Genomic DNA, 18124 nt, shown 5'->3' on the forward strand with positions numbered 1-18124 from the left:
ATTAATATGGTTTTATTGACACATTCCTCAAATTGATTTAACAGAGCACAACACCTGTTTTGGTTCGGTTTTAAAATATTAATAAACAACATATTTCAGTTTTTAAAGCCAGGTGAAATGGTATTCCAGAGCTAAAGGAGAAATAGCTATCTTAACCTTTGACTGAACTGTAATCTGCATTTTGTAAGCATAGTCCTAGCTTCATCAGCCCATATGAAGAGCTTTTTGGTTTCTTCCAGGACTGATAAAATAGAAGAAACATCCTGAGCATCACAGAACATTGTTTTGAATGTTATACTGTATACTGTGATTTTTTGTTTATGTTTATACTCTTCTGTGTTACCTCTCTATAAATATGCCTATAATAAAGTGCTATAATTGTGACCATACATTTATGTTCTCTTAATAGCAAAAGCAATCTAGGCACCCCATAGATGTGACTAACTAATGCAACACAAGGTCCTAGTACTTCCACTCCATTTCAGCCAGATTCTTCCCCATACACATTTTGCAAATAGCATTCCTTGTGGAATTGTTCCTGTAACATTTTCAAATCCCTTCAGACCAGGGATACATGTCAAAAATAGAGGGAATAATTGAAATGTTCCAACCGTCTTTGGTGATGGGGATTAATCCAGATAAGCCTAGAACCAAGATGTCTTACACCTTCAAAACCCCAACTTGAGCCTACAGCACAGACCAGAATCTATCTCAAGATAAACAATGTGTGAGCATGACACGTACATCATACACAGACACTGAGGACTGTGCTCTGCCTCAGCCACCGAAGTTTGCCTATGGTATTAAAGTGAAGTGTGGATCTTGACAGTCTTAAATCTCTCAGGGAGGCCAAACCTTTGTACAAGTTTCTCTCGCCTTTGCCTGACATCAAAAGTACTGCCCAGACAGCAAAGATGAAAGCTAGTATCTTACTGACATTTAATATGTAACAAAAGTGTTAGAAACTGAAGATGTTAACAATGTAGCTTCCAGATAATAGGATTACTCGAATTCAGAATGCTGACACAGTAATAAAGATATATTCAGTTTATGCTCAGTGCGCTTGACACCCCCTGAAACAGCAGATTAACACAATAATGCACTTGGCACAAAGAGAACAGAACTCGTCGCACCCATGAGAAAAAGGATCTAGAGAGCCCTTCACATCAATTTACCCTAAACCCAAATGCATGCTGGAAAGGCAAAAACATGTAGATGTATAACCTTAAATGCTTCATAATCAATAAAATGTGTTCTAATTAATTTTTAAAGCTTCTAGCAAAACTAACTGGGGGACTTCAAAGTTTATATTACTAACTACAGATAAGTACTTTGCTTGGGCTCTTTATCAAATTTGAAGAGTTTTTCAAACAGAACAATGTCTTCTCTAAGCAGTTTCTCCCAATGCAAATAGGACCCTTAAGGTTACACCCACACTCTTAAGGGAGTCCACTCCAGGCTGTGATTTCTACCCTGCAGTGTAGGCTGTTTTACTCTAGAGCAGATTATCCACGTGCATGCATGCAGCATGTGGTCCTGCATCTCCTCCTGGCCCTATGTGATGTCCTTATGGTCACAACATACCATCAGTATTTGGTGATAAGGAGCTGGTTCCAACTATCTGAAATAGTAAGAAGGATGTGGCATAGTTTGCCACACGTTGTTTCTGACTTCCGAAATCAATATGCTTAAAATCTGAAAGGAGGGCCTGAAAGTGCAACGCTTTCTGGGGTGGTGTAGGAGGGCTGGGTAAGGCAGGAACAATCTGATCTGCTGCATCTTGGTATGCAAGGCACTGCAAAAAAGGCACTGCCTTTTTAGAGTGCCCAGCTGGAGGGACCTATTCCCCTGCTCATGCCTAGGGATTGGGATTGTCTGGGAGAGAGTTCACTGGAAGCAGGAAGGTTAATACTAAGCAGTATCAGGAGGCCAGTGCTTCAGCTCAGTGTCTGACCCTCTCTCACTGATCATTGGTAAGGATCCTAGGACTAAAGCTTCTTCTCCTCTGTCCATTACAACCAGTACATATTTTAAAGTGCAAAAATTGGATCATATTGCATCTAGATCATGTTCAGAGGAAGAACAGTGCATTTTTACTTCGGTAGGCAGTCCCCAAACATTTAGCTGCTAAAGGCTTTGTAAAAGATTTGCCCACCTACTCTTACAAAAAACCCCACACCAGAAACCAGGTCAGTTTCTTACTGCTGCTATGTTCTGTGGCACTCTGAAGCAAACAGAAGCATAAACACACTGTTAGGCTAAGATCAAGGAGTTTGAGAGCTATTTTTACAGTTGCTTTTCAGAAGTAAATGACACTAATCAAATTTTCAGAGATGATTAAGCCTACAGGTCCAAATCACTCACAAGAAGTGAGGTTAAGGTGTATGTGGAACAGAGATCAAGGCATCCAATGTTAGCAGTTGCACATAGTGGGAGATGAAGTTAAACTTAAGACTTTAAGTTTTACATCAGCAACATCTTGACCAAATGTAATGTCTCAACCTTTCCTTTGAACACAGATCCCACAGAGAACAAAGGCTAGCATAAACTAAAAGCAGCAGAGAAAACTGCCTGGAACTACTTTTCTGTAATTTCTTTATATCAGCTAAAAATCTTTGCTATGTCGTGTGTTAAGAGGGCCCAAATACTAGGGCTGGAATTTGCACAGTGCCCTCTATTTTAAGTTCCCGTCAGTAACCTTGGCCTTAACTAGCATGCTGCCAGCCTGCAGGCAGATCCTCCCTTTGAATTAGTGTCCCTGCTCATATACACAGACTCCTTGCACTGAGCAAAACTGCAAACTCTTAGTGATTCCTTTCTTCACAAAAAGCATGATGAGGGTCCTGCAAAAAAACCCCAACCTGAACAAGTGTTATCTAGCTATGCAAAACACTTCCCCATGCAAAACATGCAGAGAAGGAAACATCTGGGATCTTTAGCGAGCAGGGTCCTTCTGTAGCCAGAGGAGCATGTATGGAACAAGCAGGAAATTCAACCTCCTTTATAGCTGCCAGTGGCGCTTGAGGGTGAAGACAACACCCCATCAGTGCTCAACACCAATTCTCTTCCCTTTGTCAGGGGGAGGTGAAGCTAAATCGGGCAGCTGCTGTTTCCTTGAGCTCAGAGCACCTCTGGAGCCAGTGGTGGTCATACCTGACTGGTGTGACACTCCTTGCTGAATTACAAGGTAGGCACTACGTGAATACACCCCACTACTGGCTTTAAAAATACCTTAGGGACTGGATAATTGAACCAGTGCAGTATCCTTTCTTCTGAATCAGACTAAATTACTGTAGTTTATTGCTTTTTAAAAATATATATTTTTATTAATCATTCAATGTATAACACCTCCAATACTACATTGTGGAACCCTCATTAATACAATCACTAGATTAATTTGGAAAAGACATTCTTTTAACATCATACAATTCTAATCTTCTATCTAAAACACTTGTCTGTCAAGCATGTAGCTATAAAAAGATGGCCTTTCACTATAATTTAAATTTTATTATAACATTAAAGTCCAGTATATGACAAAACATTAGTTTTAAGAAAATAACACAGTGCAAAATGAATATGTGCTTTGCATCCAGCAATCTCCTTTGGAGCAAGTTATTTTTAGCTGAAAGGTATACTTTCCACTGTTTATTTTAAAATTAATTTGAAATGCAACTAGCTGACAGAATCAACATCTGTGAAGATGAGACTTAGAGATTTATGCAAATGGTGGTTTTCTGAATTAATTCGTGTTATAGAAAAGACTCAATTTCTTTGAGTGTTTATGCCCTATTACTTAATTAGATGTTTTGATGATGGAAGTCAAACTATCTTTTTATTCATAGTGGAAGATTGGCAAAGGTTCGGTGGAATATACGAGCCAAAGTGCCAGTTCTGTCATCCTGTCCAACTGTTCCAGGGGTGGTGCCCCACAAATTACTACTTAATGTACTTGACTAGTAACTGCTGCTTGTCCATAAAATATTATGGGCCAAATCCCAATGGCCTTATTTATGGAAGCAGTCCTACAATACGTGAGATTACTTCTGCAAATTAAGCTAAGATTTAGACCATTGGTGGGAAATGCTTGCAATCTATTCTACTTGTGTAAACTCACCTTTTTCTCCTAACATAGTTAAGAGTGCTCAATAACATCCTGAGAGAAGAGTAGCTGTCTTGTAAAAATGTGGCAGTGGCACTGAGATTGTAACTGCATCAGAGAATTTAGACTGCAGCGTTCAACTTTTTAAATGGATGATGCTTAGATTGAACTAACATTTCATAACTTGAGCTTTCTCCAAGCTCAAGGCTAGGAGTGAAGTCCTGGTTTTGCTGAAGACTGGTGGATTTTTTGCAGCTGAGATCTGTTGGGCCTGGCTTTCATCTTGTGTGACCCATTTAAAAGAAGAGCAGCATCTCCAACTTTGTAACTTGAGACACTGAGTAGTCAGTACATGGCCCCAAACCCCAAGGGAAACCAGGGCATGGAAGTCAGAGACACTAACACCATGTTTTGTTTTCCATATAGTGAATTTTAAAATTTCTTAGCAGCCATTTTATACCAATGCCTTTGAACAGACCACCCCCTCCCATTCTTTCTTCAGGGGGTCCATCTGCCCCCCAACCTTCTCATGGCTCAATATGCACAGCCCAAGAACACATGCAAAATAAGATGGCAGATCAGTTAAAAACAGTATAGCAAAGATCAATATTTTTATCTTAGTATTAGAGAGAAAACCAGTGCATTTGGGAAGTTGCAATGGCCAAAAGAAGGGTGAAATTTGTAGCCATGGCAACACTGAGTTTGTGCCTATTGACTGTTGTCAGGAAACCATGTGAAAACATGCAATTTAGAGGCATTAGTGAAAGGAGGAGGTCTACTTGTTCAAAACCCATACTGTGCCTTCTTATAAAGCACTTACAGTTTCAAAATGATTTTAGGCTTTGTCTGTTTCAATGTAGGAAGCACTTTAATGTACAAACTCAAAATCTGGTCTCTAGTGTCACCATTTTTTGTTAGTGTGCTTGTCCTCTCTGTATTTGTAACTGAAAAAGTCCAGGCAATAGTCCTGGCCATTTTAGGTTTGCTCCTTTTGGGGGGTAAGCTCCTAAAAGTTTATCTTAGTGAATTCTGCTATTGCAGACCTCATATCATCTGCTACATCATGCTGTAATGCAAGCATGTCTTCAGTCACGTTTTGGAAATAATACATTCCAGGCAAACCCAAAATCACATATTTTATAACTGTCTCACTGTAAACTGATTCAGTGGTCTTTATTCAAAGCAGACAGCATGAGTGGGAAATCCCAGAGCTTTTGCTAGGAAGACACATTCCTTTGGAGGGACACCATCACTTACACCATCCAACACAATTTTTGAGTATAAAATTTTCACTGACTCTATTAACTTATTAAGAAATGTTTCACTAAAGCCTGAAAAAAGGAATCACATACTGTAAATGATACTTCTGAAACATTCATAACAAGGTGAATGTGTATACAAATAAACAATAATGAAAATATAAGGAGAGACCCTTGCTTCTGGCTATCATATAAAAAGTATTAAAACCAGTTCAGTTCACTCCTTTATTATTGGTAACAGGTCTTCTGATTTTCCAAAACTCATATCAGAAAATAGAAAACAAGTTTAGATATTTTTTTCTTTGCAACAAGCTGTGTAATTTGCTAGAGAAAATATTTTCTCACTCTTCAAACATGCATTTAGTATATATGTATATCTGTTAAAAATTCAGTATGACAGAAGCTCTTATTGAAGCTTAAATGGCCTCAGATTGAAATGTTCAAAATAATTTAAAACTTTACTAACATCTTGATATATCTTGGCAATGTTTTACTACAAATGGTCCCTTCTCAGATACTTATATCGATTTATCTAGTTAAAATGTGCAGGTGGTTGTGAATCTCATTTTAATTATACTACAATAATTCTTTCAGGACTTTCATTGCTATTTTGCATAAATAATAAATACAATTCTAAAGCAAAATTCCATGGTGATTTTAAACTTGCTGTCAGAAGTTTTTTTCAGAAGTTATACATGGGAGATGGGCATACAATATGGTGGTAATATCACCCAATTTAGAGACAGAGGCCTGACTTCATTAGAAAAGCTTAAGGTGGTTTGGTTTGGGTTGGTGTGGTTTTTTTTTTGTTGTTTTTTTTTTTTTTTTTTTTGTTTTGTTTTGTTTTGTTTTGTTTTTCTTAAGCATTTCAAAAATGCATTATACTGAATTCTTAAGTCACAGAATTGTAGAATACCAGGTTGAAAGGGACCTCAAGGATCACCCAGTCCAACATTTCCTGGCAAAAGCACGGTCTAGACAAGCTGGACCAGCACCCTGTCCAGCTGAATCCTCAAAGTATCCAACGTTGGGGAATACACCACTTCCTTGGAGACATTATTCCAGTGGCTAATTGTTCTCACTGTGAAAAACTTTCCTCTTTTGCCCAGTCGGAAACTCCCCTTGAGTAAATTGTATCCATTACCCCTGTCTTTCCGTGTGACTCCTCGTAAAAAGGGAGTTTCCATCTTCTTTCTAGCCACCCTTAAAATATTGGAACATAATGATAAAGTCTCCCTTAGGAACCCAGTTCTCTTAGACTTTCCTCACATGGCAGGCTTCCCAGTCATCTTTGTGGCCCTTCTCTGGACTCTTTCCAGCCTGTCCACATCTTTTTTGTATAGCAGAGACCAAAACTGAACACAGTATTTAAGGTGTGACCTGACAAGCACTGAGCAGGTTGAGATAACGAATTCTTTATCTCTGTTGGTGATGTCCTTGTTGATGCAACCCAGCATCTTGTTGTCTTTCTTTGCTGCTGCAGCACACTCTTCACTCATATTGAGCTGCTTGTCCACCAGGACCCCCAGGTCCCTTTCAACAGAACTACTCCCCAGCCAGGTAGATCCCAGCCTGTGCTGCACTCCTGGATTATGTTTTTCCGGGTGCAAAACCTTACACTTTTCCTTGTTGAACTTCACAAGGGTCTTGCTAGCTCACTCTTCCAGCCTATCCAGGTCATCCTGCAGGGTGGCTCTCCCTTGCAAAAAGTCCACTTCCCCACTCAGTTTGGTATCATCATCAAATGGTCAAACATCACCAGGGCACACCTGATCCCATCATGCAGACTGCTTATGAAGATATTAAACAGCACTAGGGACCCCACTTGTGATGGGTTCCCAGTTTGAAAAAAGAGCTATTTCCCACCATCCTCTGGGTGCGGCCTGTCAGCCAGTTCCCCACCCACCACACACACCACTGGTCTAGACATAATGCATCACTTTCTCTAGGAGGAGGCTATAGGAAACTGTATCGAAAGCCTTGGAGAAATCCAGGTAGACAATGTTGACTGCCTGCCCCACAGCAACCAAGCAGGTCACTTTGTCATAGAAGGCAATCAGGTTTGTCAAGCACGATTTACCCTTGATGAATCCATGATGGCTTTTCTCAATCATGTGCTTCATTTGACTTGTGATAGCCCCCAGAAGGATTCACTCCATAACTTTCTCAGAGATTGAAGTAAGACTGATGAGCCTATAATATCCTGGATCCTCCTTGAGGCCCTTCTTGTAGATGAGGGTGATATTAGTTTCTTTCAGTCTTCTGGGACGTCCCCTAATCTCTATGACTTCTCAAAGATTATGGAGAGCGGCCTTGCAATGATGTCAGACAGCATTCTTAACACCCTCAGGCGGATAACGGCAGGGTCCATCGATTTCTAGGGGTCAGGATCCTGTAATAGTTCACATACCAACTCTACCTTCACTGACAGTGGGTCTGTGTTTGCATCAACCTGGATTTTTGTTCCCAAGGCCTGGAGCCCAACAGTGCTGGTAAAGACAGATCCTACTGGCTGCTCTTCTAAGCACATTTTCCAAAACAGAAAGCATGGTGTGACATTATTCCCTGTGGGTAGGTATTTTTTGTCTTACATTTGATGGCTGGCTTCCCATACATCCAGTCCAGGTTGATAATTACAAATTGTTGCCTAGCCATTTTGTTTGCTAAATGCCTGACCCTTGAGGCTGCCTTATTCATTGTTATTTAATTGTTCCAACCAATGCACTTTCACTAAAATAAATACATTGGATAACCAAGCTGGAATGACAGAAACAAATAAATCATCACTGGAACCAATCCATGTACACTCAGTCTAATCCATTATTAAAGAAATGGCAGTACTTTCATTCAGAACAGTGTGCTTCAATAAATACATTAGCTCCAATTTCCACTGATTTTCAATGTTCTGTTCTGAATTAATGCAATGCCCATAAATATCCATTATTTAAACCCAAAAGGCAAACAGTTATTTTGTCAATGCAGACAGGTTTAATAACCCTGTGCAAAACAAGCATTCCTGTGCGAACCAAGAACAACCACCTTCATAAGATATAGATCACGTGTAGAAATGTTTTACATAAATTTTGTGGCTAATATTCACAACTGTGCACATAAATCCTCTTTCTGTAACATGCTAGAGTACCCTTAAGCCACATGCTTTGCTCTGTCAGCATCAGGGTGCATACGTAAATTTCTATATATTCCCTCAACAGCAGAAATAGAATACCTAACCCAAAGAAAGACAAACTTCACTACTGAAGAACTACAGGAAGACTGTTACACCCAGAAAATATGATTCTTCTATCTACACATATGGAGATAAACTGCTCCCTCATTCTCAGAAGGAAAGACAGCTAATATAATAACAAATACGATAGAATCATAGAATCATTTAGTCTAGAAAAGACCTTTAAGATCATCATGTCCAACTGCTAACCTAACACTGTCAAGTCCACCACCAATGGTAAGAAAATATATTATCAATGCCAAGAAAATAATAATAAGCAGCGAGCAATTGAAACTTTTTATACTTGCCCGGGGAAAGGTTGTAAATCTATCCAGTTCTTCCACAAAACAAAACATCTGTAAACTGATTGCAGACATTACAATTAAAAGGCTGGCAGTAAATACCACCAAACTCCCAAGTTTTTTTCCTGGTCCAAATATCTTATACACAAAATCCTCCAAGGCAGGAGAAATCTTTATAAGCCGAACTACTCTAAGAACCTGCAAAGAGAAAATACAACTGTATTAATTATTTATCACATTAATCAACAACTTTTCACAGGATCGAAGACTTCAAAGCCAAAAAGGGAGGTTATCAGGTTACAAGTTATCAGGTACAAGATATCAGGTTGCTATCTCTTGTAACAGACCACAAGTTGGGTGTTAGGTTACGTACACAAGCCTTGGAACATATCAGGTTTTCTCTATACTTATCTTGGCTTGCCTGGAGATTTGTTTTAGCTAGCAACAGCAGTCACCCAACGACCAGGTAATGTTAACCTATTTTGTCTTTTGCTTAAGTTTATATGACTGTGTGGTGTAACCTTATTGTTACATATCTCTTTTTTCTAACATATAGTAATAACAAGCTGTAATCTTGCATAGAATGAGCTATCTATGATACCTTCATAAAATGCAGCATCGAGGCATACAGGAATGGGATGACAGCAGAGATCCTGAGAGTACAGGCATGGGAGGATACTCAAGGACCCCAAGTCTATAATCAATTCACTGATCATGAAGAGTCATCACAGAAATGCAACTGGGTAAAGCTGGTTTTGGGGTAACAAAGGGAACAAAGACACAGGCAAAACACACCACAGATAGTAAATCTGAATGTAATGTGAAATTACAGACCAATGAAGGTTTATAGTGTGTTACCAAACATAAGGACAGCTTCAGGCAGAGGTCAAAATACATCAGTCTACATTTAGCAACTGAGAATCTACTGCAGTGCTAGGTAAATTGCTCCAGGTTGAATATCATCACTGTTAAAAATTCATACATATTCTAAATGGACAGGGTCCTGAACAGTCTTTGAAGCAAGCTCTGCTTTGAGCAGCAGGCTAGATGACTTTGCCAGGCCGCTTCCAATACAGATTTTTCTATGACTCTATGTTACATCAGGTTAAATATTCACATAAAGAACTACCAGCTCTTCTTCCACAGGTCCATTTCAGTTTCAATTCCATTTTCATTTCAGTGACCCAAAGCAAAATTGCTTGCCATTGTGTGCCATATAACCTAACAAGTTTGGTAATGAACATATTTTGCTATTTCATACTATATACAACAAGGGAAATTTTGGGCGGCATTTCTCAGTATCAGAGGAAGCAGCATTGTGTACCACTGACATAACTGATACTTCTCAGTATTAGCAGCAGCAGAACTGTGATCATGTGTGGAACTCTTACCCCATCCACTGCTCAGTCTACCTTGGAAAACCTGCTGACAGCTCTGATTCTCCTATTTCTGCCAGTGATGGTGGCACAAACAGTGACATGAACATCAGTATCAACAAGAGGCAGTGGCAGCAACAGTATTTGCTGGAGACAACAGACAGCAGCATATGGGGCAAATGAGATTCTGCAGTTCTTACAAACAAAAAGACTCTCTAGCCCATGGTATTGCCTATATTTCCACCAGAATCATATCAAAACTGAAAGGTAGGAGTTAAAGTGCAATTATAGGTTGACCTTATTTACAAGTCGAATACTTGTAAATAAGGTCAACCGATAATCTAACCACTGTGCTGCTTTTGGAGAGAAAATAAGTTTGACAGAAGTTGTTCACAGAAAGAGTTCACTCTATCTTGTAGCTTGCTAATAATGTACACCTTTGAATTCTACATGAAACTCATCTCCCTACCTATCTGCCAGGTATGCAGAATATGCTAATCATCTAGGCTTTACTGCCAAAGAGGAGAGAGAAAGAAAGTAATCTCAAGAGAGTAACTTATTCCAAACATACCAGATCCCTTGTGTGAGATGGGACAAGCCTTCAGTAGTTAAAAAGGGTCCTAGATACAGATGTTACACTAGACAGCTTAACTTTCACATTAGAACAAGGTGAGATAAAGTCCTTTCTTTCACACTGGTACTGTGATCATTAGATATAATCTAAGTACATGAAACTGGTTACCAAGGCAGTGACTGACAGTGAGTTGAGAGAGAGATTTCCAAGTACTATGAACATGGTGGCTTCTTACTTAGAATATATACTCACAGTGTAAATGTTAGCTCTGTTCCCATCAATACTAGTGTTGAAACTAGTTTCAACACTGACCCCAGTGGGCTGAAGATTTCATGCTAGTCAGTATTCTGAGTTTCATTTTAGATAAACTATTATATGCCTTACTTTCTTCCCCCTTCCTTTAGGGAACTTCAACTGACCTTTAAGCAACACACTAATCTTATTGATACTGTCTTTTTTTTTTTCATTTATTTTCATTAGGTGACAAATTGAATCTAGCAAAAGTACACTCTAATGAACATTTATGCATTCTGCGTAATTGGATTGGAAATTGTATTAAATTTAAGAGCTGTAGAAGGTGCACTATTTGGATTAAATATAAAAATATGTTAAAAAACAAATAAAATTGAAAAATACTAAAGAGGAACCAAAGAGTTTTGTTACAAAGAATGGCTACATCTCCTAAAAGGGATAATATTTATTCAGAAAATGAGTCAGCAATACTTTTCTCAAGCACAAATACAATACCATCTCTTCAGTTCAGTATAGGTCAAATTCAGTTTAAATCTCTCCCTTTTTTTGCCGGTTCATTACAGATCTCTGTAATAATACGCAAATTCTGTAATTTCTCCAGTGTTTTTCTGTGCTATAGATTATAGCCATAGAATGGTGCTCTGCTGTATTCTTTCACAGAGGGCTTTGGAAACTTTTGCATGAATGTACAGCAAATGCAAGAAAAATAGGTGGGAGTGTGGACAGTAGCCAATGTGGTGAAGACTGAATGATGTGTTGGTAATGATAAAGACCAATGAATAATGCAGACTGAAATATATGCTAAGGAAGACTAGATAAGCCGAATGATATTTCTGTTTGCTATCCTGGAATGTGTCAAATAACACTTCTGTTTTCAGTAATCTGTTTTGTCGGCTGACAAGGAACATATTTAATCTGTCATCATTAATACCTAAAGGCTTGGAAATCTGCCTAACGTCACAATGTATCCATGTGAAGAAGACGTTTTGACCTTGGTTGATTTGAAAATGTGTTATCTACCTTGCCCAGAAGCTTAATTGCGAGGGAATACGGTGTGTACCTCCCTTACACACTGACATCAAAGGTAAAGTATTTTCCAACCTTACTGTCGCTTGCCTCTTAGGAAATTTGGGTTGCAAAATACAACCCAAATTCAGCATAGCAGGTGTTTCTGCTTGTAAAATGTATGTCTCATATATCTTGGAGAAAAAAAAAAAATCACATCCTGACATTTTCTGTCATAAAAGCTAGCACATTAAAAAAACCCCAAACAACACACTACCACCCTCACTCCATAAAATTAATTGAATCCATTAAAAAGAAGAGCCATATCATTTTATTATCAACATCTGGTTACATTTTAATTATACTTCCAACCCTATGAGTTAGTGATGATGTTACCCATTTAGTTCAACATGTTCATAATTTATACTTAAAATTCCTAGAAATCATCAGATGTAAGTGGCTCTGCCTTAATAAATATGGACACTATTAATTAAGTTGCTAACTGTTTTAATTTAGAACTCCCAGCTAGGTTTCCTATGTGCTTTTCCCACAAGAGTGCAATGGCATACTCCTGATAGATCATCCTTTCTTGCGGGTTAAAAATATCATGCCACATTGCATAACAATATTTTACATATTTGAACAACAAAATCAAAGCTATAACTGTGTAAAAGCCTTCAAATGATACCAGGTGAAAGTAACGTAGAATTTGTGCATCCTGAAAGCTTTCTCGAGCAGGTTTGTAGAACCATATTAGAAGAAACATAGGATGGCATTTGCAGAAGTATGAAAAGGCCATCATATCTCAGTCTACACCTGGGGCACTGCTCCCCCATACTGTACTCACTTGATTACAATATGTGTCACTGTAGCTAATCACATTTATTGAAAGGACTCTGTCTGATGATTTATTATTTGACTATATTGATTATTAATTATCCATCATGTCAATCCATTGCTGAATGGACAAGAATGAACACTTGGATATAGTTTTTTTTAAATCCCTTTCTTTAGCACTGTAGAATATAACACATTATAATGAATCTCAACACTTTCTCCCACAACTGGAGCAACCCTAAGCACTTGAAGGAGGATGAATGGGGAATTGGTTGGGCTGGCTGACAGAAGAAGAATCAGAAGTCTGAATTAATCAATCTTTCTTTGTTTCTTCTTCCTGCTCTTTCCCAAAGGGAAAATGTAGGAAGAGCTTCAATAAACGCACTTTCCCTCTAGATAAGAAATGATTGGAGAGCTATAAAAACCAACTCTAAGATGATTCTGGAGAAATGACCTCAGATGACCTACAAGAACTGGCAAGGAGACTCTTACTTAGGCATATGACTGCCACAGAGATGCAGATTTGAAGAAAAAAAACAAGTATACCAAGGCCTTAAGGACAGAGGGCAGGAAAGCAGCAGTGGACACTATAGGAAGGTGATGCTGTAAACATCTATATACAAGGTTAAGGCTCAATGAAGGACAGTGAATAAACTAATCCAGAACCTATTGAACAGTGTAACTCAGACAGAAATGGGAGTTACTGAAAACAGAAAGGACTTGTAAGCAAAGTTAGGAAGAATACTATTTCTGTAAATCCACCCAATAAACATAGTTGAGAACAGATATATTTGTTATTTTAAAAGATATTCTCAGAATGAGTCAATATTGTGAGAACATCAGTAGTCTGAGAATGGAAGTAAATCAGAGCAAAATTTTGATGGGTAATGATTTTAACTGGTACACAGGGTAAAATGTAAAAGTAGCTGATCATACCTGAAAATATGTAAACTGCGAGTGATAGAGGTCTGGGTAAATATGAAGAGTGGTTCCAATTACAAGCAGCAACTCAAACTTGTGAAGAGATGAGCTGATGTATCCTGTGAAACCCAAGCACCAGATCTTCAGGAGAGCTTCTAAATCAAACAGAACTGTAAAAGCAACCTAGATGAATATATAAAACAAGAAAAATGCATTCAAAACACTGAGTTAAATTACAAGGTTCTATGTCATGATGTCCATCAAGGTTTAAGTATAGCAAAAATAATGATCTCCATAATATTTAACAAAACCACTCATATTCTAAACAGAATAAACAATCAATAATAGATTTCCTCATACTGGCTCATATTCATCCTTTAAATGTGTATTTTATGATTTTTTTTTTTTGAAATCTCAATATAGACATGGAGATTCCACAATTTGGAAGGCATGAAATAATAAAACCATCCAGCTGACCTTTCACATTGTGTACACAGATAAAAAGGAAAAAAATGATGAGACATTTTTTCAAAATGTGAAGCAACACATATGAGCTGTCTGAAGAATTGTAAGAGATCTAAGCAACAAAGCAAATTGCAAAGGTCTCATTTGAAAATTGCTACTTCGGTTTTTGAAAACATTCATGGTAATATGACAACCAAAACAGGTAGAAAAGGGGTGATGGGACTTAAGCATTAGAACAAATTAAAAAAAGAGGAAATTCAGATTCAGTCCAGAATTGGTAAATTTTCACAATTTTAAAAGAGAAGGTGTTAAAGAAGTTGAGCAAAGAGACTAAGTTACAGAGGAGGAAATCTACTTGTAGGCATTGGATGACCGTGGGATTCTTCCAGAGGCCTTTCTTGAAATATTTACACACTAAAATGCATGACATTCAGCTTGAAAAAAGGGAGACAATTTTGCACAGGTTTACATCTTCAAGATTTATTTTATCTTATTTCTCTTACTACTAAAAATCCTTCTGACTAGACACAATTCTTCCTCACCTGCCTTCTTATTTAACCACTTTATATACACTGAGATACTCTCTCCCCAACTTCTGAAAAGTCAGGAAACCTAATGGAAAAGACATTTTTCCTTGACTCAGTAATTTTCCTCTCTGACCCTTTACACACTTAGGGGCTTAAAAGAGACACTGAAATAACATTAGATGGCATCTGCATATAACTAATACTTTCAAAGTGTTGTGCAAACTTAACAAAATACAGCTCAAATCTCCTTTGAGCAAAAGTGTTATTAGTCCTTTAGGATAGAGAGATTAATTGACTGTGGGCCATAATGTTTACTGGATTTGTCAGGGGATAACAAAGTTAGAGACCAAGATTTTAATCTTGAGCCTGACAGCAACAATCTCTGGGATGCTGCCTTAAGCACTTACATTATTTAAAATTTAAACTCTCCCATCCATCAAAAATATATTTATCAACATGAAAGAGGGGTTTTGTGAGATAGCTAAATAAAATTTTACATATTTTATGAGTACAGGACTGTGACAAGCAGGAGTGGAGATGGAACTTAAACACTGAAGTTTATGTCCTGTGTTTATTACCCTAGTCCACACAGCTGTTTAAGAGCAGTGCTACCAGCTATATTATATGGCTTCCTTGAGGCATGCAAAATAGTTATCAGGCTTCAGATGTCTTCTGACTGAATGATTAAATCAAGACAAAATGCTTCATAGCACTCCAAAATGCTCTTCACATTAGGAAATAAATACTACTAAGAAATATTTGTGGGATTTCGGTCACACACAGTGTAGGGACGCTTTCATGCTTGTATTCTTGAATATTTCTGGTCAGTTTTTCAGCCTTTCTTCTGGTGTCTCAAAGAGCTCAGGGAAAACAATGAGCTAAGTTGGAAGAAACCATCCCTTTACATGAAAATCTCTATCTGAAACACAAGGAAAATGTTTTATCAAAAATTTTAAAATGAAAGCTCACTTTAAAAGAAAAAACATCTAATTGAGTCCTGAAAGAATAAGGGGGGCAAATTAGGAAAAATGTAACAGTGGGTAGAAAGCAGCTGCAATTCAGCTTCAGAGCAGGTGGAATAACAATGCCATTTAAATACACACACGCAGAGAGTACATAGGCTTCCTATTAGGACAAGACTAACAAATACGATGTTAAGTGTATTTTAATTTATTCTAAAAATGTGTGGGTGGGATCATTTGCATTTTACATGCTTGTCAAACGAATTCAAACCACTAGCACTTAAAAATGTATCAAATGGTTTGCATAACATCTGATTACATTTATACACCTGTCTTCCTGCTGACAGAGCTTGTATTTTTTTCCCTCCTTGTAATTAATTACAGGAGAAGATTCAGAATATCTGACTAGAACTTTTTGTTAGGTGTGAAATGTAATACAATTTTATAGACTTTTTAAAAACTGAAATCACTCCTTTTGTTGCTGTAGAGACAGAGGAAAGACAAATTCACATAAGAAGCCAGGGCAGACACACAGAGAAAAAGCAGATGTAACACATTAGCAGCCACCCTCCACCGGGTTGCCAATTTTCCTTTGGGGAGGCCAAAGAGGAGCTACCAGGAATGGGCTGCTTCTCTGAGGGCTACCTCCCATTCAGTCACCTGGAGGTTTTATGGTATTAATGCTGCCTTTAGAAACATTAACTTTTGCCAGCAGTCCCTTAACATTTTTTTTTCAGAGGCAGAGCTCAGTATCATCCAACATCCAATAGTGAGAGACCCAGCTAGTTTTCTTTGTAACCATGGCTTATTTGAAAGTTTATCAAGCTGTTGGGAAAGACAAGAATCCTTATGAGCAGGATCAGTGGGATTAAGGGCACAGACCTCCAGCACTTCACTTGTTACCAGATTTGACACAGCACTCAATCTTTCCTCCAGCCAGGACAGGGAAAAGGCTACACAAAGGCAGCAGTGTAAGGGGACACAATGCAAAAGGAACCTCAGAGGAAGTGTACAGGTGCACCTGGTTTTGAACTCTGGTTTTCAGACCCTTTGAAGCAGCACTTGTAGGAATCTCCACACATGTTCAGAAAGAACTCTAGTCTGTAACCTCTTTTAATGGATGACAAAGTGTCAGTTGCATATAAAAACAAATATCTATCACTATTCTGTCTAGGTATTGAGCAGGTAAAGTCAACATCCTCAATAAAAATTACCAAAATGAGTTTGATGTTCTGCTCTTTACAGGTCTCAGATACTGCATTGGTGTTTCAAGTCATCCTGTTAGAAGTTTGGTTTTGCTTAATCTGCAGGGCTCTTGTATACAAATTGCAATGCTTGTAAGAACCTCTTATTTACTACTGGGTATGCAAAATTATGCAACCATTGGGATCTGGGTTTACAATTCATTTCTGTCTTTTGTCTTCTTGTCTAACCTTTGCCTCCTCTTCTCTTGAGTCTGTCCTTCTCTTTCCAACACAGAAAAAAGGTGGTTTTTTTTGGTACTGGTTATCTCAATAACTTAGCTTTATCTACTGAATTTAAGTGGATGTATTTCTACAGTTTGAGGCCACTACAGTGTCTGGTCCATAGAATGGATCAAGTGAGCTACTTCAGTAGACACCTCTATGCCTAAAGCCAGCAGCTTCCAAGACGACTTCTGGAAAATGTATCAGAAAGTCAGATATGTTTGCTTAACCTGTCTGGCAACTTCCTTTAGCAAAGGGAATCCCCATTGCTGTTGCCTGCTCAAATCAGCTCCCTCTGAAGGGAAAGCTTTCTGCAGTTTAGTCTAAAGGAAAATGCAGAGCAACAGCAGTGCATCCTGCTCCAACCAGTCTCCCTCACCAAGGAAACAAACCAGCCACTGTGGAATAATCCACGTTGTTTGAGTATTCAGTCTTTTCAAGGCTCTTAAAAACAATTTCTTTGTATGTCCTGTGCTGCAAAGAGCAAGGTTCAAAATAACTGAGTAGGAAATGAAACCAACTTATCAACTTCTTCTCTCTCTCAGGATTTTTTTTACTCTTCTGCTCTTCTGATACTGTATTTTATACCTCCTTCTATAAGATACTAGGTGTTTGTTCCTGTTTAATTTTTATAGTGTGTCTAGTAAAAGCTTCACAGGTGAAAAAAAACAAGAAAAACAAATGGACATAAAAAAGTAGGCCTTACAAATAAACAAAATACCTTTCTCTAGTCCAGACTAATTTGCCTGATATACTTACAAATGTAAACATGTAGAATGCAAATAAATGTAAACTAAAACCAATAATCTAACCTATGCAGAAACAGAAAAATATATCTTTAAAGAAAACCGGA

The 18124-nt window shown here is 38.0% G+C and overlaps 1 protein-coding gene across 3 annotated transcripts in view; it reads right to left on the minus strand.

Moving 5' to 3' along the window:
- The window catches only part of NALCN (sodium leak channel, non-selective), a 243044-nt gene that overhangs the window by 99036 nt on the left and 125884 nt on the right, over positions 1-18124 (minus strand). For all 3 annotated transcript variants that reach the window (XM_026859826.1, XM_026859811.1, XM_026859819.1), the window contains exons 12-13: positions 13867-14034; positions 8893-9084 (exon numbers count right to left, since the gene is read on the minus strand). In XM_026859826.1, the coding sequence (XP_026715627.1) occupies positions 8893-9084; positions 13867-14034 (360 nt within the window). The remainder of the gene's footprint in view (positions 1-8892; positions 9085-13866; positions 14035-18124) is intronic.

The sequence above is a fragment of the Athene cunicularia genome (assembly GCF_003259725.1).
Source record: "Athene cunicularia isolate RWA chromosome 1 unlocalized genomic scaffold, athCun1 chr1_part1, whole genome shotgun sequence".
Classification (NCBI taxonomy): Eukaryota; Metazoa; Chordata; class Aves; order Strigiformes; family Strigidae; genus Athene; species Athene cunicularia.